Here is a 23,254-nt window from a genome sequence, read left to right as displayed (position 1 = left end):
TAAGTTGCTTCTCTCCTTGATTAGTTTCTACCCACTGCTTGTTGTCCTATCCTCAAGTGCTTTGGAGAATAGCTTGACACCCTCTTCTTTGTGGCAGCCCCTGAGATATTGAAACATTGCTATCATGTCTTCCCTAGTTCTTCTTTTCATTAAACTAGATATACCCAGTTCTTGCAACCGTTCTTCATACGTTTTAGCCTCCAACCCTAATCATCTTTGCTGTTCTTCTCTGCACTCGTTCTAGAGTCTCAACATCTTTTTACATTGTGGCGACCAATACTGAACGCAGTATTCCAAATGTGACCTTACCAAGGTATTATAAAGTGGTATTAACACTTCACATGATTTTGATTTTATCCCTGTGTTTATGCAGCCTAGGACTTCATTGGCTTTTTTGGCAGCTGCTGCACACTGCTGGCTCATATTTAAATGGTTGTCCAGTAGGACTCCAAGATCCCTCTCACAGTTACTACTATTGAGCAAGGTACCACATACATTATACCTGTACATTTTGTTTTTCTTGCCTAAATGTAGAACCTTACTTTTATCACAATTGAACTGCATTTTCTTTACATAGCACCCAATGTTCAAGTTTGTCAAGATCCTTCTGTATCTTAAGCCTATCTTCTGCAGGGTTGGCTATTTCTTCCAGCTTGGTGTCATCTGCAAATTTGATGAGTTCCCCATCTATCCCCTCGTCCAAGTCATTGATGAAGATGTTGAAGAGTACTGGGCCTAAAACAGAGCCTTGGGGTACCCCACTGATACTTCCCTCCATGTAGATGCAATTCCATTGAGGACTACACATTAAGTGCAGTTGGTCAGCCAGTTACAAATCTATCTGATGGTGATGCTGTCTAACCCACATTCTTTTTCTTTATCTAGTAGTCGGTTATGGTCTACTTTATCAAATGCCTTACTGACGTCCAAGTAAATTATACTGAAAGTATTCCTCTAGTCCACTAATTTTGTCACTTTGTCAAAGAATGGAACAGGATTAGTCTGGCATGGCCTCTTTTTGACAAACCCATGTTGGCTTTTGGTTATTACTTTATTTGCCTCTAGGTGTTCGTTGATTCATTGCTTGATTATCTTTTCCAGAATCTTCCCTGGTATTGAGGTCAGGTTGATAGGTCTGTAATTTCCTGGATCTATTTTTTTTTCCTTTTTTGAAGTTGGGAACTACATCAGCTCTTTTCTGGCAGTTCCCCGGTGCTCCAGGATTTTTGAAAGATATAGTTCAGTGGTTCTGAGATCACATCTGCCAGTACCTTCAGAACCCTGGGTATAATCCATCTGGTTCTGATGATTCGAACATTAGGGTAGACAGATGTTCACTTACCATTTTCTTCATTATTTTAACTTTGTTATGGTGCGGTTTTTGATTGGTTGGACTTTTTTCCCCTTTGTGTAAGGACAGATTTAGTTGAACTATTTAACTACTGTATCTAATATACAAACATATTAACTATAAACAAATCAGAACCATATGTATAGTAATCCATAATATTTCTCTAATTAAATCCAATCTAATACTTAAATTTCAACATCAAAACTTCATTTTTTCCCCTTTTTCTCACAGAAAATCTCACAGTGGTCAGTTTTTAAAAACAAACTGATCAAGGTATCTGTCAGGGTTCCAGAAATACCTCTTCTGCGTAAAAGAGACTCGGAGGCATCTTTTCTTTTTCTCAAAGTCCTTTACTAGCATGAGGAGACTGGCACACGATGAGTGCAATTCCCAAAACTGAAGTTCCGGATTCGTTTCCCCAGTTATACAAACCCCAATAGTCCCACCCCCCTGACCCCTCTGACGATCACACGGTCCCACGTTCTTCCAGTTCATTCGAGTAACTTCTTGCCACTGCTCCTGCAGACGTGAACACCATCCGACCTTGACCGCTGGAAGAATGTTACCATACCCCTCAACCCCCCCTCCTCCCCTCAAGATAAAAATGTGGCAGCGTCTGGAAACCTAAAGTTTAATATGGTTTCCAGGCCTGACAGGCGTCCCCTCTTGGAAAAGAAACTATATCCTAGGAAAGAAAACAAAAGTCGATAAAAAAAAAAGTGCCAATGGTGCATAATTCCTTCTACCCCCTCCCCTCCAAGAGGTTTCTTAGGTTTGTCAGGAAAGTGTCGTGAAATTGTTTAATTAAATTGTCCGCATTCACTTTCCAACTTTTGACCCAAGTAGATTCAGATAATGGGTATCCCTTCCAGTGGACTAAGTATTGTAATTGACCTCGGTAGAGTCTAGAGTCAAGAATCTTCTTGATTTCATAGTGGGTTTCACCTTGGATTATCAAGGGGGGTGGGGGAGCGGTAGGGAGAGGCCTTAGGCGGGATTGGCTAGCAGGTTTGAGTAAGCTGGTATGGAATACGGGTGTATTTTCCCAACATGCGAGGAGTTGGAGTTGAATGATTCTGGGATTAATAATTTTACAATGGGGAAAGGACCCAAAATTTTGGACCGAATTTCCTGCTGGGTATTCGTAATCTTAGATACTTAGTAGACAAAAGACTTTATCTCCAATGCGAAAAGGGGTTGAAGGAGCGGTGTTTGTCAGCTTGGGCTTTGTAATTTCGAGCTGTTACAGCCAAAGCCTTTTTGTATTTTCCCAACCTTTTTAATGAATTCATCCAGTCTGTTAGGAGACTGAAGTGGGGGTTGAGCAGGAGTTCAGGCATTGGAGCAAGTCCATGCCGCTGGTCACTTGAAAAGGGGTTAACCCCGTGCTGGTGTGTACCGCATTATTATATGCAACCTCCGCAAATGGTAACAAGTCAGACCAGTTTTCTTGTTGGTAATTTACATAACAACGTATGTATTGTTCCACCATGGAATTAAGTTTTTCAGCTGCTCCGTTAGTTTCCGGATGGAAACCAGAACTAAGTCCTTGAGACGACCCAATGGACCGTAGGAATTCTCTCCAGAATTTGGCTGTGAATTGAACACCCCTGTCGGATATTATCCTTTTTGGAACTCCATGCAGTCTGTAGATGTGTTTGAGGAAGAGCTTTGCTAATTTTCTAGCCGATGGCAATCCGCTGCACGGAGTGAAATGGGCCTGTTTAGAGAATAAGTCCACTACGGTCCATATCACTGTATTACCTCCACTAGGTGGGAGTTCAACAATAAAATCCATGGCAATCTCTTCCCATGGTCGGGTGGGTTCGGCTACGGGTTGTAGGAGTCCAGGGGGTTTCCCTGGTCTGGACTTCATGGTGGCGCAGGTAGCACAGCTCCTGACATAGTCTTCAACATCTGATTTCATTTTCGGCCACCAGAATTGTCTTCTGGCCAAGTGGAGAGTTTTTAAATAGCCAAAGTGATCTCCTAGGCGAGAGTCGTGGCTTCTTTGTAGTATTGACAATCGCATAGTGACGGGTACATAAATTTTTGTGCCCTTCCAGGGTATTCCATCCCTTAAGGTGAAGTGTGGCGAGTTTTCCTTGAACCAAGCATCATCAGTGAGTGCTGATTTTAAGTCCATTAGTAGTTTGTTTGGTGGGATGTTGGTAGTGCGGTGTGATCGCGTTCGAGTAAGTGCTTGGCTTGCTGGTTCGCTATCGGGGATCATCGCATGTATCACCTCTTCGCGTTGGCTGTCGAATTGTGGTTTCCTAGATAGAGCGTCAGCTAGTAGATTTTGGTCGCCTGGGATGTATTTGAGGGTGAAATGGAAGTGCTTGAAAAACTGAGCCCATCGAACTTGTTTGGGAGAAAGTTTTCGGGGTTTTTTTAAGTATTCAAGGTTTTTGTGGTCAGTCCACACCTCGAATGGTTCTTTCGCCCCTTCAAGGAAGTGCCTCCAAGAGAGGAGTGCCCAACGTACCGCAAAGGCTTCCTTTTCCCAAACTGCCCATCTGCGTTCAGTGTCCGTCAATTTTTTAGACACGTAGGCGCAGGGCATAAGGTTGTTCTTGGTATCCCGTTGTAGTAAGACAGCGGCTATTGCTACATCACTTGCATCAGCTTGGACCACAAAAGGTTTATTTGGATCCGGGTGTTGAAGAATCGGTTCCATCGAGAAGAGGCGTTTCAGGTGTTCAAAGGAACGTTGGCAGTCCATTGTCCAAGGTAGGGGTTGGTTAGGTTTGGGTTTGGTGGGTGATGGCCCAGTTTTTAGTAATTCCGTTAATGGTAGAGCTACTTCTGTGAAAGAAGGAATGAATTTGCGGTAAAAATTTGCGAATCCCAAGAAACTTTGAAGTTGCTTACATGTGCGTGGCGGTTGCCAATCCAATACTGCTTTCACTTTGCCCGGGTCCATTTCGATACCTTTGTTTGATATCCGGTAACCTAGGTAGTCGAGGGATTCCTTATGGAATTCGCATTTGGAAAGTTTGACATATAGCTTGGCGGCTAGGAGCTTTTTAAGAACTTGTCTGACCAATTTGATGTGTTGTTCCATATTGTCTGAGTAGATAAGAATATCATCTAAGTAGACAAGAACCCCATTGTAGAGATGGGGGTGCAGGGTTTCATTAATTAGTTGCATAAAGACAGCTGGGGCCCCTTGGAGACCAAAGGGCATGACACGGTATTGGAAACTACCCAAGGGGCAATTGAAAGCCGTCTTCCATTCATCACCTTCCTTGATACGGACACGGTAATAGGCTTCCCTTAAATCCAATCTGGTGAAAATTTTTCCTTTTGATAGGTGGTTCAACAGGTCGTGCATAAGTGGCAACGGATAAGTGTTTTGTATGCAAATCGCATTGATATTTTTGAAGTCAATACATAATACGACACCCAGCTGTACTTTTCCACCCCAGACCACCCCAATGAAGTTGTCGAAGTGCTGTCCCGGTGTTTGGAAGCTGTACGGGTCTGGATGGGGAGAAACAGGCTCAAACTTAATCCCTCCAAGACGGAGTGGCTGTGGATGCCGGCACCCCGATTCAGTCAGCTGCAGCCGCGGCTGGCTGTTGGAGGCGAGTTACTGGCCCCAAAGGATAGGGTGCGCAACTTGGGTGTCCTCCTGGATGATCGGCTGTCGTTTGAAGACCATTTGACGGCCGTCTCCAGGAGGGCCTTCCACCAGGTTCGCCTGGTTCGGCAGTTGCGCCCCTTCCTTGATCGGGATGCCTTATGCACAGTCACTCATGCGCTCCTCTCGCTTGGATTACTGTAATGCTCTCTACATGGGGCTCCCCTTGAAGTGCGCTCGGAGGCTTCAGTTAGTCCAGAATGCAGCTGCGCGGGTTATAGAGGGAGCTACGCGTAGCTCCCATGTAACACCGCTCCTGCGCAGACTGCACTGGCTGCCTGTGGCCTTCCGGGTGCACTTTAAGGTGTTGGTTATGACCTTTAAATCGCTCCATGGCTTAGGACCTGGGTACTTACGGGACCGCCTGCTGTTACCACACACCTCCCACCGACCCATACGCTCCCATAGAGAGGGACTTCTCAGGGTGCCGTCCGCCAAACAATGTCGGCTGGCGGCCCCCAGGGGAAGGGCCTTCTCTGGGGGCTCCCACTCTGGAACGAACTTCCCCCGGGTTTACGCCAAATACCCGACCTTCGGACATTTCGTCGCGAACTCAAGACTCATCTTTTTATCCGCGCAGGGCTGGCTTAAATTGGGATTTTAATGTTTAAATTTATTAATTTTAAACGGGGTTTTCTTAGTATGGTAAATTTTAATCATTGGGCTAATTTAAAATAAGTTTTTTAAATCGTATTTTAAACTTGTATATTGTATTGTCGGTTTTATTATGCCTGTACACCGCCCTGAGTCCTTCGGGAGAAGGGCGGTATAAAAATCAAATAAAATAAATAAATAAATAAATAAATCTGAGCGAACCATCTTTTTTTTGTTTAAATAGCACAGGCGCAGCTACAGGTGATTTTGCTGGTTCAATGAACCCTCTGGCTAGGTTAGTGTCAATGTATTTCCTTAGTTCAGACATTTCTGCTGGCGTCATTGAGTACATTTTGGGTTTTGGTAATTTTGCCCCTGGGTGTAATTCAATTGCGCAATCAGTTTGCCGGTGGGGTGGTAAGAGGTTACATTCATCCTCGCTAAAAACATCTGATAAATCCATATATGCTTTAGGGATGCTGGGTTCTTTAGGAGATGGCTTGGATATGGTGGTTGTTGGTTCCATCTGGTGGTCGTTTTGGGTAAGGGTTTTTTTTGTTGTTGGGGGGGGGTGGGATTTGGTCTAAGGGTCCGAAGGTCCATATAATTTTCCTGAATCCATCCTCCCATTTAATTGTGGGTTCCCATTTGTCCAACCAAGCTAAATGGATTCTGGATTCTGACATTTTAGGAATTACTATGAATCTTATAAGTTCATGATGGGCACCAATTTCTAAGCGAAGTAGTTGTGTGACTCGGGTTGCTGGAACGCCACCAATTAAGGTTCCATCTACTTGGTGGAATTTAATTGGGTGTTTCAAGGGAAATGTTTTTATATGGAGTTGGGCGACTGTGGAGGTTGAAATCAGGCATCTGGTGCATCCTGTGTCCACAATAGCGTCTAAAAGTTTTTTGGTTCCTCCTCCTGTAATTATTAAGTTCACTTTAATGGCAAAAGGAGGAATAGGTGCACTCACCATTGGGTCGTTTTCTGGTTGGGTTGAGTCGTCGGCAGGCGACTTGGACGATGGAAGGTCAGTGAGGAGGTCTGTGGCTTGCCTCGCGAAGCGACTGGTATTAGGATTCTTTCGAGGGGGGTTGCGTGGTCGGGTAGCACTTGGTGGTTGATACTGTGGGAGGGGTGTTGGGGCTAGGCAAACTGACGCCCAATGACCTAGTTTCCCACAACGGTAGCATTTGATCATTGTTGAAGGTTGAAAGGTGGAGGGTGTGGTTGGTGTGGAGGGGGAGGATCTTGTAGGTGATCTTTGTGGAGCTGTAGTTGGTGATTGGCTTTGGAGGGGGTTGAATTCTCTGTCCAGAGCAATGGACACGTTGTACCAGGCATTCAGTTGTTCTGGGATTCCTCTGGTGGAGCAGGCCTTCCTGATGTTTTGATCAATCGCGTCTTTAAAGTAATGAAGAAGAATGGCTTCTGGCCAATGTCTAAGATTGCCAGCAACTCTTCTGAAATCCCATACAAATTGTTTGAGCGGCTTGTTGCCCTGTTTCATTGTTTTTAAGGTGGTTTCACATTCTGCAATTAGGTCATCATCTTGAAAACGGTTGCGAAGCAGTGTTATAAATTCGTGAACATTATTCAGTTCTGGTGCATGTTCATTGTATAGCTGTGCTATCCACTCTGAAGCTAGCCCCACATTCATTCCATCTGAGATGGTGTTGATTAGGCTTCTTTCTGATGGGTATAGATGTCTATATTGTTCAGCGTAAGCCTCAATTCTGCTGAGAAAGTAAGCCAGGTGGTGTGGATTCCCATCAAAGGTTGGGTTGAAAGGGGGAGGGGTTGGTGGGGGGGTGCAGGGGGGTTTAGCTGGCCTACTTGATGCCGTAGAGGGATTTGTGTGGGTGGGGTTGCTGCTGTTGTAGCTGGCTGTTGGGCTGCAAAGGGGGGCGGCATTCCTCCTGGCTGCCGAGAAGAAAATCCTTGAAACGCTTCAGCAGATGAAACAACCATCGACGTGAGGCCCACAGGGAAGGAAGGGGCTGAACTAGCTGGTTGCCATTGATACTGAATCCACCCTTGTCCCGGATAAAACGCCCACCCAGGCGGGATAGGAGTTGCTGGAGGCAGCGTAGGCCTCTGCTGGTGGGAAAGATCAATTAGAGGGGGGGGGAGTTGCGATCCCCCCCAAGCTTCTGGTGCTGCTTGAATTTCCTGCTGTTTGAAAGAGGGAGGGGGGGTTTTCTTGCGTTCATCGGAACGGCTTCGAGGTTCAGTCATTTCTCTCTCTCTGGTGGGAGGGAAAGTGAATCTAGGCTGAGATAAAGGCTCTCGAGATCTCACCTCCAGCCGCTCAAAAGTTTCAGGGAGGTCTAATAGAGACTGGGATTTCAGGGGGTTTCTCAGGTCCCAATCTAGGGACTCTCCCGATTCTCCAGGTTTTATTGCCCTCCAGTGAGGTTGAGAAGAGGGAGGGGGCTCTCCATTCCCCCCTGGGGAAATGTTTTCTCCCGACTGGCAGCTCACCCATGAATCAGAGTCCTTGGGGCGTGCTCCAAGCGGACAAGCAGGCTGTTCTTTTCGGGCTTGGTCCTGTCGTCAGATGGGAAATAGGTGACTTCTATTAAATCGTTAGAATCCTGTTTCGTGGCTCCTTCTACGCTTTCAATTTGCTGCTCTTCCATCTTCACTGGGTCTTTGCACCGCTGTGGAGGTTGCGGAGACTGGGGCCCAGTACCCCTCTAACGGGCCCCCTCTGAGAGGAGGAGAGGGTACCGTTAGCAAAAGAAAGTTTTTACGGTTTTGGGAATAATGTCAGGGTTCCAGAAATACCTCTTCTGCGTAAAAGAGACTCGGAGGCATCTTTTCTTTTTCTCAAAGTCCTTTACTAGCATGAGGAGACTGGCACACGATGAGTGCAATTCCCAAAACTGAAGTTCCGGATTCGTTTCCCCAGTTATACAAACCCCAATAGTCCCACCCCCCTGACCCCTCTGACGATCACACGGTCCCACGTTCTTCCAGTTCATTCGAGTAACTTCTTGCCACTGCTCCTGCAGACGTGAACACCATCCGACCTTGACCGCTGGAAGAATGTTACCATACCCCTCAACCCCCCCTCCTCCCCTCAAGATAAAAATGTGGCAGCGTCTGGAAACCTAAAGTTTAATATGGTTTCCAGGCCTGACAGTATCAAGCAAAAGTAAAGATTTTTTTTCATTGTTCTAATAACATTATTTATGCCCTATTCTAAGTTTAAATGTATTTTCAGAGCTGTATATTTTTTTATTACAATCAAAATTTACAGTATTATGAAAATGTTAGTTCATCAAAAGTTTTAAACTAGAATTGTTTGAAATAAAGTTTTTCATCATATGGCCTTGAAATACATTTAGGTAAGTCTAGGTACCAAATAATCTCCAAGTGATATATAAAGCTACTTTGATACCTGTAGAATTTACAGTATTTATATCCTTTATTTAATTCATAATCTATAATGCGAATTTCATTTTATCATAATGAAAAAAATGTAGCATTTAATGAAAATAAGAATGAATGAAACTGCAGACTTTCAAACTTGTTGCACCTCCTACTTATTTAACATGCTTTAGGAAAAACACATGCTTCTTTATATTTGCGTTGCAAAGATCAGACTTTGAGACTGAATAACCACAATGTTGTTCTTTAAATAAGGCATGACCTTCCAGACACCTGTATGATCCCATATATTAAAACACCTCATTCTAATTTCCCCTTCAAATGAACTGATTATCCTAAAGGCACACCTATTTGTGCTACACATAAATATGTAGCAGTAATAAAAGACAATATATGTAGCTCAAGGTTGAACTGTAGGTCTTTAGTGCTCTCTGAGTTTTCTTGCAGAGATTTCATTACCAAACTAAGGAACATCATCAGTGCTGCAGGGAACTGGAGTTTGCTCTCATTTTTATATACTAGTGGCTTGCCCTGTCAGTGTTGGTGAAAGTATACTTGGAGGCTCCTTGATTAGGCTGTTTAGTGTTAGCTTATTTGTCTTCATTGGTAGTGCTTTGATTAGAATATTTTTTACTTGTTAGTTTAATGTTAATTTTAGTGTAAATTTCTGCTCATATGGATGTTAACTGCTGGTGAAGAGGCTTTTATAGCTTTGGATCATTTTTTAATTAATTAATCAAAAACTTACTTGTTCATTTATCTTTTAAATTAAATTATCTTATCTAGTTTTAGAATTTTTTTGGAGAAGAGATCATGTTTTAAGTCATATTTATGTAGAAATATTGAAAATCCAAAAGGTTCACAAACTTTTAAGCAGGACTCTTAGTGTGCATCCTATGGGGCACAAATATGTATATTTTCTTAACCCACCAAAATCTGCTGCTGAGAGAGAATACAAGCTCATTGGTTCCATTTCCTTTTTATTGTTCATTACCAAGCCCTCATTTTTTTGAAAAGTGAACACAGTAATAGAAAACTGTCTTTACTCATGAAAATTCCTGCACAGCATAAAATAACTCTGTGTTGTGGAAGATATGAAGAGACCTAGGATCTTAAGTCTTGGGTGTAATCAAGGATATAATACCTGAAAAGTAGTAGAGTGATCAAACTATCTGCAGTTAACTCCATTTTATTTATATTTGCTTATATCATGCATCCAATCTGCAGTCTATTCTATTTGTAAAAGACAGGATAACTAATATATAGGGAAGCTTTATATAGTAAGATTACATATTGGGATAATTTTGCACATATTTCATCAGCATATAGGAATAAACAACACAGAACTGTATTAGCCTGACTTCATTTGAAAGTGATAAACTCTTATTTAAAGAAGTAAAAAGATCTGAATTAGACAACAGAACCCCAGAAAGATATATGTACAAGAATGAAATACTATATAGTACAATATTCCATATCAAATGACCTATGATCAATGTTCCCTCTAATTTTTCACGAGTCTGAGCAAGCACACTAACTCCCTGAGCGGTCCCTTGGACCACTGTGAGCAACATCAGACGTGCGGGTCATGCCAGCATCGCATCCATTCAAGTCACATGATTTATTAAATCCATTCATTTATTTTATTTATTTATTATTATTATTTTATTTTATTTATTAATTATTATTATTATTATTTATTATTATTCATTTATTAAATCCATCCATTCAAGTCACATGATTTATTAAAAGAATCAAACAGATTCGGCTAGCTAAAACTTTTAGCTAGATTCGGCTAGCTAAAAGGTTTATGTTGCCGAATCTGTCTGCAGCTAATCAGCGTAATTTGACAGGCGTTGATTAGCTGCGCAGCTGAATTCGACTAGCTAAAACTTTTAGCTAGATTCAGCTAGCTAAAGTTTTAGCTGGCGAATCTGTCTGCAGCTAATCAACGTAATTTGACAGGCGTTGATTAGCTGCGCAGCACAGATTCGGCTAGCTAAAACTTTTAGCTAGAATCGGCTAGCGCAGCTAATCAACGTAATTTGACAGGCGTTGATTAGCTGCGCAGCACAGATTTTCTGTGTGCGGAGACCGTGTCAGCAGTGCGCATTTGCGCACGCGCGCAGCTTAGAGGGAACAGTGCCTATGATATATTAACAATATAAATAGTTGACAATATGAAGAACAATATGAGAAAGCATAAAATATTATCTTCATTTGCCCTTCCTTCCTTCCTTCCTTCCTTCCCTTTCCACAAGGTAATTAAGGAGAAGGAAAAAGAAGAAGAAATAGCTTCATTCTGTCATATGATGATAAATCATAAAATGGACTTGACTGGTTTTATTAATAACAAGAATATGAACTATACTGTTGGAAATAGAATCTACAAGGATTGCTTATAACAAGTTTCTAAAGCTTGAAGATAAATTGAGAGCATTCAAACACTGAAGGAAGACATATTAATTATACCAGTATTTTGTAGCTCTAATTTAAATGGTATGTGAATACTATAGATTTCATTTCTACAAATTCCATATACAACCTTCTTTACTAGATATCTACCAAATTTGACAGAAGTAAAGTTATTAGTAGATTAATTTATCAAAATAAATGTGTTTTGGCAAAACAGTTATTTTTTCCCCCAGTACTTAGCAAACTTTCTGGAACAAAAATGGAAGCAACCATATGATAAATACAATATTACTGTATTTTTCGCTCCATAAGATGCACCGGACCATAAGATGCACCTAGGTTTAGAGGAGAAAAACATGAACAAAAATATCAGGGGGAGCCTAAGAGGATAGGGGTCCTCTCATGTGCCAGCTCTGCTTATTGACTCCTGCACTGTGGAAAAAAGACAGAAGAGGCAGGCAATGACAAAGACAGAAGAGGTGAGGTTCAGCACTGTAAAAGGACCCTGCCATTGCGGCCTGGCTGCTCCAAAAGACTGGCACAGTTTCCACTCACTTTTTGTGGGGGCGGGAAGGGTGCATCTTATGGATCGAAAAATACGGTAACTGTGAAACTACTAGAATATACTATAGATCAGCGGTCACCAACTGGTGGTCTGTGGATCACTGGTGGTCCGCGAGAAAATGTTGGTGGTCCATAGAAAAATTATTTGCATTTTTTATATTGCACTAAATCAGGGGTCCTCAAACTACTGTCCCTGGGACGGATACATGCAATGACCGATTGTGTTGAATCTCCCCCTTTGGGGTCTGTTTCTGTGGGTCGGAGAGGGGCAGAGATTCTGACTTGGGTCTGCTTCAGCCTCCTGGTGCCGGGATTTGGGTGAAGGCTGGAGGGAAGTGCCGCTGGTGATGAAGAGCCGGAGGGCCTTGTTCCAGTGGGACTACATCATGGGCTGGAACTGGCTGACCATCTCAACCCGCTGAGCCTCCAGGCGCCTGTACCAGGCCTTGCACTCCCGCAGGTGTTCCCTCTGCTTGGAAAGCCTATGCTCGTAGTCCTCAGTGAGGTACTTTTGCTGAGCTTTCTTCTCAGTCAGATCCAATTTGAACTGAGCTGTTTTGCCAACTCTTTCTCATAGTGGCTGCTTTGCTCCAACAACTGCTTCCTGTTGGGGCCATAAGGAGCCTGGGCAGGGAGGCAAGAAGTGGTTCGGAGGGGAGGGGTGAGTAGAGGCCAGCGAGGCACCCCTCAATGTGAGTGATATCAAGTTGGCCACGCCCACACAATCACCTGACCAACCAGTCACACCCACCCAGCCGGTCATTAGGCAGATCATACCAGTGGTCCACAGGATTTAAAATTATGAATTTAGTAGTCCCTGAGATCCTAAAGGTTGGTGACCCCTGCTATAGATAAAGTATTTACATACTTCAATGGCTAAAGGTTACATACATATTTGAAACTTAAGGTATTTTATTATACTTGCCAAGTTGCAATGGAATCCATTCTTCTGACTCAGTCTTAATATGATTTACAATATTTAATTGTGGCTTATCATATTGTGTAACTCAAATGTTTATACATGCAATAAATCATGGTTAAACGTAGTTAACATGTCTTAGCAGGATGTGTGATCCATATCAAATTTTGTACAGTATTAAAGCAATTTGGAAGCATATTTAAACATTTGCTTTTCAATATTTTAGCATTTTTTCTAATCTTAACCCGCTCCTAGCTTTTACCTAACACTGCAAGAAAGTTTATTATTCTTGCTTAAAGTACATACTGCATACTAATCTACATATTTTAGTTGTACACATCAACAACACTTTATAATCATAATGCTAAAGTGAACCAGCTAAATGGAGTAAATAAAATTTTACAAAGAATGTACCGGTATGCTGCAGAGAAGACCTTTCTATGCCTGGAATTTTTCAGGCAATCCAGACAGTATTATCTTTCACTTTTAACCAGTCATATATTTTCCTTTAATTATTGTATTGTTTCTCTAGAAAAAATCCATTAAACAGATGTAGTTGGAATAGATCTGCAATAGCTTTTAAATCATAGTACTTTTCTAAAAGGGCTCTGCCTGGAATCACTCAAGAGAATAGTGATATTCTCCCTATAGTAATATTGGGAAATGAGATACTTCGAAGTAGCTGATAAAGAAAATATCTATCACTATGATAAACAGAGCATGATGATGAAACAAGGCCCTATGTATTGCTAAGCTTCCTAGTGAGGTGCTGTAACATGCATGACATTTATAATTGTCACTGTAACTATGCTATTCAATTTTGCCTACATCACAGAAAGTATTCTGTGCCATCCATTTTGTTTTGCTTTAAATGGAGGCTTTTACCTCTCCTCAACAAGATAAATGTCAGCCTTACTTTATATAGAAAATGAACTAAGGATGCATCATCCGTATTTGCATAATATCTTTATAGTGTCATGGCTGAAATTGTTGGCACCCCAGAAATTTTTCCAGAAAATCAAGTATTTCTCACAGAAAAGTATTGCAGTAACACATGTTTTGCTATACACATGTTTATTCCCTTTGTGTGTATTGGAACAAAACAAAAAAAGGCAGGAAAAAAAGCAAATTGGACATAATGTCACACAAAATTCCAAAAATGGGCTGGACAAAATTATTGGCATCCTTTCAAAACTGTGGATAAATAAGATTGTTTCAAGCATGTGATGCTCCTTTAAACTCACCTGGGGCAAGTAACAGGTGTGGGAAATATAAAGATCACACCTGAAAGCAGATAAAAAGGAGAGAAGTTCACTTAGTCTTTGCATTGTGTGTCTGTGTGTGCCACACTAAGCATGGACAACAGAAAGAGGAGAAGAGAACTGTCTGAGGACTTGAGAACCAAAATTGTGGAAAAATATCAACAATCTCAAGGTTACAAGTCCATGTTCAGAGATCTAGATTTGCCTTTGTCCACAGTGCGCAACATTATCAAGAAGTTTACAACCCATGGCACTGTAGCTAATCTCCCTGGGCGTGGACGGAAGAGAAAAACTGATGAAAGGTTGCAACACAGGATACTCCGGATGGTGAATAAGCAGCCCCAAACAAGTTCCAAAGAAATTCAAGCTGTCCTGCAGGCTCAGGGAGCATCAGTGTCAGCGCAAACTATCCGTCGACATTCAGATGAAAGGAAACGCTATGGCAGGAGACCCAGGAGGACCCCACTGCTGACACAGAGACATAAAAAAGCAAGACTACAGTTTGCCAAAATGTACTTAGGTAAACCAAAATCCTTCTGGGAAAACTTTTTGTGGACAGATGAGACCAAGATAGAGCTTTTTGGTAAAGCACATCATTCTACTGTTTACTGAAAATGGAATGAGGCTTACAAAGAAAAGAACACAGTACCTACAGTAAAATATGGTGGAGGTTCAATGATGTTTTGGGGTTGTTTTGCTGCCTCTGGCACAGGGTGCCTTGACTGTGTGCAAGGCATCATGAAATCTGAGGATTACCAAAAGATTTTGGGTCGCACTGTAAAGCCCAGTGTCAGAAAGCTGGGTTTGCGTCCGAGATCTTGGGACCCAGAAATGGATGGCAACAAAGCGCTGGAGAGTTCTGAAGTGGCCAGCAATGAGTCCAGATCTAAATCCCATTGACTACCTGTGGAGAGATCTTAAAATTGCTGCTGGAAACAGAAAGCACGTGTCATACAAAAAATAGAATATAAAGGTAAAGAGATATACCAACAGGATAAAATTAAAAAGGCATTCTCAGAATTTTATACTGCACTATATGCAAAAGACAAAATATTGAATAGGGACATTTATGATTATTTGAAAGATTATAAGGTTAATATTCTAACATTAGAACAGAGGGAGGAGTTGAATCGGCCGATAGCTACTGGAGAAATAGTGGAGGCAATTAAACAATTAAAAATGGGGAAAACCCCTGGTACAGATGGTCTTACAGCAACTTATTATAAAAAAACACAGGATGAAATATTAGGCCCACTTAAAGAATTATTTAATCAGATACAATTAGGGTGGAATACCCCGTCATGGAAAACATCTTTTATTTCACTGATACCAAAGAGGAGCAAGACTGCTCTAAACCTGGTAACTACAGGCCGATTTCACTTTTAAATAATGATTATAAGATTTTGTAAAAATAATAGCAAATAGATTAATGTTAGTTTTACAACAAAGAATTCATACTGATCAATCTGGTTTTATAAAGGGAGGCAGATGAGGAATAATGTTAGACAGATTATTAATATATTGGAATATTTGGAAAAGAAGAATACTTCAGCGGCACTTATTTTTTGGATGCAGAGAAAGCCTTTGATCGATTGCATTGGGATTTTTATTTAAATTAATAGAAAATGCAATTTGGAGACTGTTTTATTAGAATAATTAAAGCGATTTATGGAGAGCAAACAGCACAGATTATAGTAAATGGTAGCTTGACAGAAGTTATTAAGATTGCGAGAGGAATGAGACAGGGATGTCCCTTATCACCATTATTGTTTGTTTTGACTCTGGAACCATTATTAGATAAAATACGAGAATTAATGAAAATAGAGGGAATTAAGATTAGACAATATGAGTATAAAGTTAGAGCTTTTGCAGATGATGTAGTGGTTACGTTAACGAATCCTATAAATTCAAGTAGATTTTTGTTGGAAGTAATTGATAAATATGGAAAGGTATCAGGATTTAAAATAAATCAGAATAAAACAAAAGTGATAATTAAAAATATGTCTATACAACAGAAACAAAAACTAGAGGAAATGACAGGATTTGAGGTAGTAAAAAAGGTTAAATATTTAGGGGTCTATATTAGCTCATCGAACAAGAAACTTTATAAGAATAATTATGACTTGCTATGGCAAAAAGTTCAGAATGATATGAGTGGCTGGAAGAAATTGCAGTTATCCCTATTGGGAAGGATTGCGGCTATTAAAATGAATGTGTTACCTAGATTTTTGTTTCTGTTCCAGATGATACCAATAATTAAAAAGGATAAAAATTTGGAAGACTGGCAGATTGGGATTAACAAATTTATATGGCAGGGTAAAAAGGCGAGGGTTAAAATGAAAATAATACAGGACTCACGGGAAAGAGGTGGTTTAAGAATGCCTAACTTTAAATTATATTATGAAGCAGTAGCCCTTTCAGTAATAAGTGACTGGTTTAACTTAACAGAGGAAAGAATTTTGAATATAGAAGGTTATGACTTGTTATATGGATGGCATGCGTACTTATTTTATGAAAAAAGTGGATAGGGCTTTTAAGAATCATGTGTTGAGAAGTGCTCTTTTGGTCTGGAAAAAATATTCCTATAAATTAGAATACAAGATTCCTATATGGGCGAGCCCTAGACATGCAATAGAGAATATAAATATAGAACAGAAACAGGAAATGATTACTTATAAAGAACTTTTGTATGCTGAAGGAGGTAGATTGCAATTAAAATCATTACAGGTATTAAATGAAGAAGGGAGGAATTATACTTGGTTTCAATATGGGCAAATAAGTGCTAGATGGAAAGAAGATCAAAAAATTGGTATAATGCAAAGGGAGGAAAATTTAATAAAGCAAATTAGAAATCAGACCCAGGAGCATATAAAGAGATTGTATAATGTGTTGCTTGAAATAGATTCGGAAAAGGATTTGGTAAAGGATTGTATGATAAAATGGGCACAGAATATTCAGGAACCAATAATGTTGGAAACATGGGAGAAAATTTGGGTTAGAAATGTTAAGTTTACACAAGCACAGAATTTAAGGAAAATTTTTATAAGATGTTTTATAGATGGCACTTAGATCCCAAAAAATTATCATGTATGTATCCTAATATCCAAGCGAAATGTTGGAGGTGTGATTGTGATGATGCTACATATTTTCATATTTGGTGGACTTGCAAGAAAATTAAGGTCTTTTGGATAAGAATTTGGTGGATTATTCAAAATGTACTGAAGAAGAAGATAAAGTTCCTGCCACAATTTTTCCTTTTGGGAATTATAACGGATTGTACAGGGATTGAGACTAAATTGATTCTGAATTTAATAACAGCAGCAAGACTGTTGATTGGACAATACTGGAAGAAGAAGAGATACCTACAATAGAAGAATGGATATTGAAAGTTATTAATTTGGCTGAGATGGCTAAAATCTCAGCGTTTTAAAAGACAATACGCAGGAAAATATTTAATTGAATGGAAAAATGGATTGATTATCTACAAAACAGATATCAGATTAAGAAATATCAGATTGCCTTTGAATAATTAGAAAGTTATTTTATGTAATGGGGAGGGGGTTGGGAGATGAAAAGCTTTGGATGTGGTTATTTGGATTGGAAGGGAAAATTTTATTCTATGCTTGGTTTATGTATAACAATACCTTGTGATTGACCCGGGAAGCCGGGGGGGGGGGGGAGGGTTTTTTTTGTTTGTTTGTTTGTTTTTTGGGAGGGAGGGGGAAAAAAAGGGGGAAAAATGTTTTTGTTTTTTAAAACTCTTTCAATAAAAAAAAAAAATTGCTGCTGGGAAAAGGCGCCCTTCCAATAAGAGAGACCTGGAGCAGTTTGCAAAGGAAGAGTGGTCCAAAATTCTGGGTGAGAGGTATAAGAAGCTTATTGATGGTTATAGGAAGCAACTGATTTCAGTTATTTTTTCCAAAGGGTGTGCAACCAAATGTTAAGTTAAGGATGCCAATAATTTTGTCCAGCCTATTTTTGGAGTTTTGTGTGACATTATATCCAATTTGCTTTTTTTCCTGCCTTTTTTTGTTTTGTTTCAATACACACAAAGGGAATAAACATGTGTATAGCAAAACATGTGTTACTGCAATACTTTTCTGTGAGAAATACTTGATTTTCTGGAAAAATTTCTGGGGTGCCAACAATTTCGGCCATGACTGTATATGGTTATTTATTCAATCAACTCTTTCAGTTATAAATTGGTTATATTTGCATCAACCACACTAGATTACCACATTAAACCTGGGTGCGTAGATGCTGTTTTTTCTTCGCAATGGGAATTCATCACCACTATAATTATTTTTATATGCTTCTACAAAAGCTTAGCCTCTTTTCTGCATTACTCAGGAATTAGTCAGGAATTAGCATCCTAGCACAATGCAATGGCAATGCCTCAATAATATGGAAACCTAAGCATTGTTGGGCCTCATTAATACTAATGGGAAAGCACTAAGGAATCCCACAGTTCTACACTAGAAAGAAATATAATACTAGATAAAAGCAAAGGCAGGCCACCTCCTCACTGTTGCCACAAAAACTACATGAACACAATATACGCATCAATGAAGTCACCCATCCTAATTAGATTTAAACTAAGATGGGCTTCGCTATGGAGTACTAAATCAAAAAGCCTAATTGAGATATAACTACACATAGTAAGCATGAAGCACTTATTTCTGGTCAGCAGGACATATAGAAAAAATATGATTTATTACAGGAATATTTCTGAAATGACATTTTTAAGATACAAAAACACACAAGAGAAGTAAGACAGAATAAAGTACATGTTAACCAACATGAGAAATTCTGGGCATAAATCTTACTCCATGCAAAAAAGTGACATAAAACTACTTGTCATTTTATCTGTTTTCAGATTTAAGAAGCTATAAACAGGAAAGAATTCAAAGACAGAATGAAGAAACTGCAGTGGTAAAGAAGAGAAATTCCTTAGAAGAGTATATACAAAAGTTTTACAAAAATTACCATTACCCCATTAGCATTTTTAACATTTGCAACTGCGTTGCTTTCATAACAGGATGGTGAAGGCATCCTAACCCAAAAGCTGGAAAACGTATTAGTAACTATAAAACCAGAAAATAAAAACCTGAAAAATAATCATTCCAGTCCCAACAGGCAGTAATATTATGCATACTCAGTATACCATAAAATCCTACTGACAACAGAATTCGGGATACACAAACTGGAGAAAACATGGACAGAATGGGATGCTCAGGAATTTTTCTTGGGAGAAATGCCTTAGTACCTTTTTCTGGGATATATATATATATTTAATCTCTCCACCTATTTTCTGGTGGTCACCCATCCAAGACCTGAATGCCGTATGATGGGGTGAGATCCTGTTATTTGCCCCAGCTCATGCCCACCTAGAAAATATGTAAATGAAAGTATCATTTCAGTGGGAGAATAACAGCATTCCCTGTGTAGAGTCATGCTGGACACATGACCACAAAAATGTCTTTGGACAATGCTGGCTCCTCTGGTTAAAAAACAGAGATGAGCACCACCCCATAGAGTCGGACATGACTGGACAACCACTCATGGGTTTACCTTTTTTATATATAGTATTTATATATATATATATATATATATATATATATATATATATATATATATATATATATATATATATATATATATATATATAGTATATATATATTTATTTATTTATATATACTATATATATAAAAGTATATACTATATACTTTTATATATAGTATTAAGTGTTGGTGTGTACATCTCTGTGTGTACGTATTAACATTAACACATAAGTATTGTAGAAAGTTAGCACCCACCCATCTCCTGGAAGAATGAAAGATTCTCAGAAATATTAAAAAGGCAGAATATTGATTTTCCCTAAAGGAGAAACATGTTTCTAAAGACATAAGCTCACAGCCTCAGCTCCCTGCCCCCCAGCAGATATTTTGGTGCCAACCTATCTACGAGACAAAAGGCTGGGCCAGCTTATTTACAGAACAAAAGACCTTCACCCTCAGGACATGATAGAACTAGCCCTCACTCAAGATTCAAAGCAGGACAAAGCCATTAAGCTATAATAGGAATTGCCCAACACCCTTTCAGAACACAACCCTATTCATTACATCATCACCCAGCAAGATTCAACCTTGAGCCCAGGACTTAAGACAACCTATAACAATGATGGTGAATCTTTTCAGCACCGAGTGCCCAAATCAGAATGTGCGTGCTAGAGCCCCAAAAACTCAAAGACCAGCTGGCCAGTGCACATGCACGCATGCCAGAGGTGGCACACAAAGCCCTCTATGTGGGCATGTGCACCATCACCAGCTGCTCTTCTGGTTTCCGGCATATGCATGTGCACTAGCCAACTGATTTTCACTTGTACCGAAGCGCCGGAAACCTGATGGTCTTTGGGTTTCTGGGACTCCAGCACCGGAAACCAGAAGAACAGCTGGCGACAGCACGCATGCCCACAGAGAGGGCTTGGAATGCCACCTCTGGCATGCATGCCATAGGTTCACCATCACAGACCTACAAAGTTATCCCTGCATGGCCCCATGGTAGTCTGACAATCAATCAGGATATCTGCCCTGCACCCAAAAACCCATGTGATTCCTGATTGCTTATTTGTGCCCTATGACTATCATTAAGTGTTGTACCATTAAGTGTTAAATTTGTACCCTATGACTATTATTAATGTTGCAAGTGTTGTATCTTGATGAAGGTATCTTTTCTTTTATGTACGCTGAGAGCATATGCACCAAGACAAATTCCTTGTGTGTCCAATCACACTTGGCCAATAAAAAAATTCTATTCTGTCCTGTCCACCATTAATCCATCTTTCCAAACAGCCTCCATGTTTCCAGTGTCTTTCTCCCCACATGGAACAGAACCCAGATGGACATTTCTTCCAACAGTACAAATTATGTTCAGCCCTGTTTACCTTTTTCCACCAGAGGCAAACTTCAGGGAATATATATCTATCCATTTTATTTACAACTAAAAGGCCAAAAAAAGGAGTGTGTGTGTGTGTGTGTGTAGGTAGGTAGGTAGGTAGATAGATAGATGCACACACAGACATTAATGAATACGAATGCAACTAGCCAGACAGTGAGCCCAACTTACCTGCAGACGGTAATGAGATTCCGTCTCTCAACGGCTGCGTTGCGGGCATAAATGCTCTTCCTCCGAGAAGCGGCGTTGAGCCCCGCAAAGTTGAACGACGCCATCTCTCCGGCGAGGGCAAAGCAGACTTGTCGGCGCCTTTGTTCCAGAGGAGAGGGCGGGAGCGAGGGTGCTTATTCGGCCGCCACCTCTTCTTCTCAGCCCCAGATGCCACTTCGCGAGGAGATGGATAACTTTCTTTTTACGCAGCGAGACACCGAGTTCCGCGGCAATCGCACAGCCGCTCTCTCATCTGTCTCCTCCTTTTAAGGATGAGCTCCCAGCCGCCGAAGGCAGCCAAAGGGGGGGGCCACAAAATGCCTTGCAGCAGCAGCAGCAGCAGCACAGCAGCAATAACAGAGACCGCAGAGCACCGGCCTCGCCAGCCAATCCGGAGGGCGAAAGGGCGGGCCTTCAACGGAGATGCGCTTCTGAGGACCACCTCGCGACTTCTCCCGCAACGGAAGCGCCTGTCAGGTAAGCAGAAAACGAAGTAGATCGGGGGTCTCCGGAAGGGCTGTGGGCGGGGCTAGCGCTGTGCCGTTGTCCACGGCACGAAGGGAGTATTCTAACGGCGGTTGGTGCTTCTCCTCGCGCCCAGGGCTAGTAGATAACGGCTGTTTATTGCCCGAGTCATTGTTTTGGAAAATCTGCAATGAGGGCGTAGCAGCGGAAATCCATCAAACATACAGAGAAGTCTGAGGAACCCCAAATATATTCCGCTTTACGATATCCCGCGCGGAAAAGCTGCCGCGAGAGTAAAAGATACACCTATCTAATACGGTTACCGCTATACAGTTTTCTGCGTGTAGCCGTAATTGCAAGCCGGTATTGCAAGGCTCTATACATAGAAAAAATAAAATAAAAGACCCTCTCAGTGCTGCCCCACAAGGATACCTAGGTAATTTTCTTATGCGAGTTTAAAAAAAAAAATTCCAATCTAGCCTGCAGCCATGAGATCTCCTGGTGGTCTATTAACCAATTCCTGTTTAGATATTTTGGTCTATTTCATTTTATCCTTTTCTTTCTCGTTTTTCAGCCAAATTAGGTACTGTAATAGATTCAGGTTATTTTAAAAAAAAAACCACTGGGATCCCAGAGCCTCGAAGAATTAATCATATTTATTATTGCATATAATTTGTAGTCAAGAATCCTGCCCAATTATAGACACGTTCAGACATGTAGGTGCGTACACAGAGAGATACAAGGTCAACACAATCAACCACAACCAATTTCTCTGCCAGGAAGAAGTAGGGTCTAGGAAGCCTTATCGTTATTTGTATCTATATCTTTCCTTTTGGAGCTCAAGGTAAGACACCCTACAGACTATCACACCCTACAGACTATCTCTTCACCAACTTTCCAAGTGGAAGTTGAGTTGAGAATAGGGTTCCAGATATTCACTGAGGAGGATATATCCTCCTTTTATCCTCACATTGTCCATTCATGAAGCATTGCCTTAAAATAGGTATTATCCAGCTTTTTGTGTATTTTTTTTTTAATAAGGCTGTCTTAACAACAGTACTCATTCAAACTTTTGTGTGTTGTAACAGTGTAAATTGTCTGCTTTCTTTCTCTCTTCAGGAAACAGACTCTACTGCCTAACTTTACATTGTTTATTTCCTAATTCCATGGGTTTCAATCCAACCCCCTCAAATCTAGGATCACTGTAGCTTGTAGATCATCTGAGTCATCATTTGTAATATAGTCATGTTTCAGTGTGAAATTTGAAAAGTGTGGTGTTGTTGATTCTATACTATCACTACCATAGGTTCTTGAAAATAAAGATTTGTTGGAAAAATGCTATGATTAATAAAACCCAGTCTTTCTGATACTGGAAAATTAATGTCACACACAGTACATTTAGACCTAAGTATTATTTTTTTGCAGTTTTTTGCTGTAATTTTGTCAAGAAAGTTCACAGTGTTTTCTACTGCAG

At 40.6% G+C, this 23,254-nt stretch overlaps 1 protein-coding gene across 1 annotated transcript in view; it reads right to left on the bottom strand.

Annotated features, from left to right (window-relative positions):
• Window positions 1-21,469, bottom strand: part of RUNDC3B (RUN domain containing 3B) — a 66,114-nt gene extending 44,645 nt beyond the window's left edge. Inside the window, exon 1 of the mRNA XM_058181997.1 lies at window positions 21,277-21,469. Coding sequence (XP_058037980.1) covers window positions 21,277-21,380 — 104 coding nt within the window. The 5' untranslated portion in view covers window positions 21,381-21,469. The remainder of the gene's footprint in view (window positions 1-21,276) is intronic.
• Window positions 21,470-23,254: the final 1,785 nt, after the last annotated feature.

This window comes from Ahaetulla prasina, chromosome 4 (assembly GCF_028640845.1).
Source record: "Ahaetulla prasina isolate Xishuangbanna chromosome 4, ASM2864084v1, whole genome shotgun sequence".
Taxonomy (NCBI): domain Eukaryota; kingdom Metazoa; phylum Chordata; class Lepidosauria; order Squamata; family Colubridae; genus Ahaetulla; species Ahaetulla prasina.
Note: the sequence above shows the minus strand (reverse complement) of the source record. Positions and strands in the feature narration are given on the sequence as shown.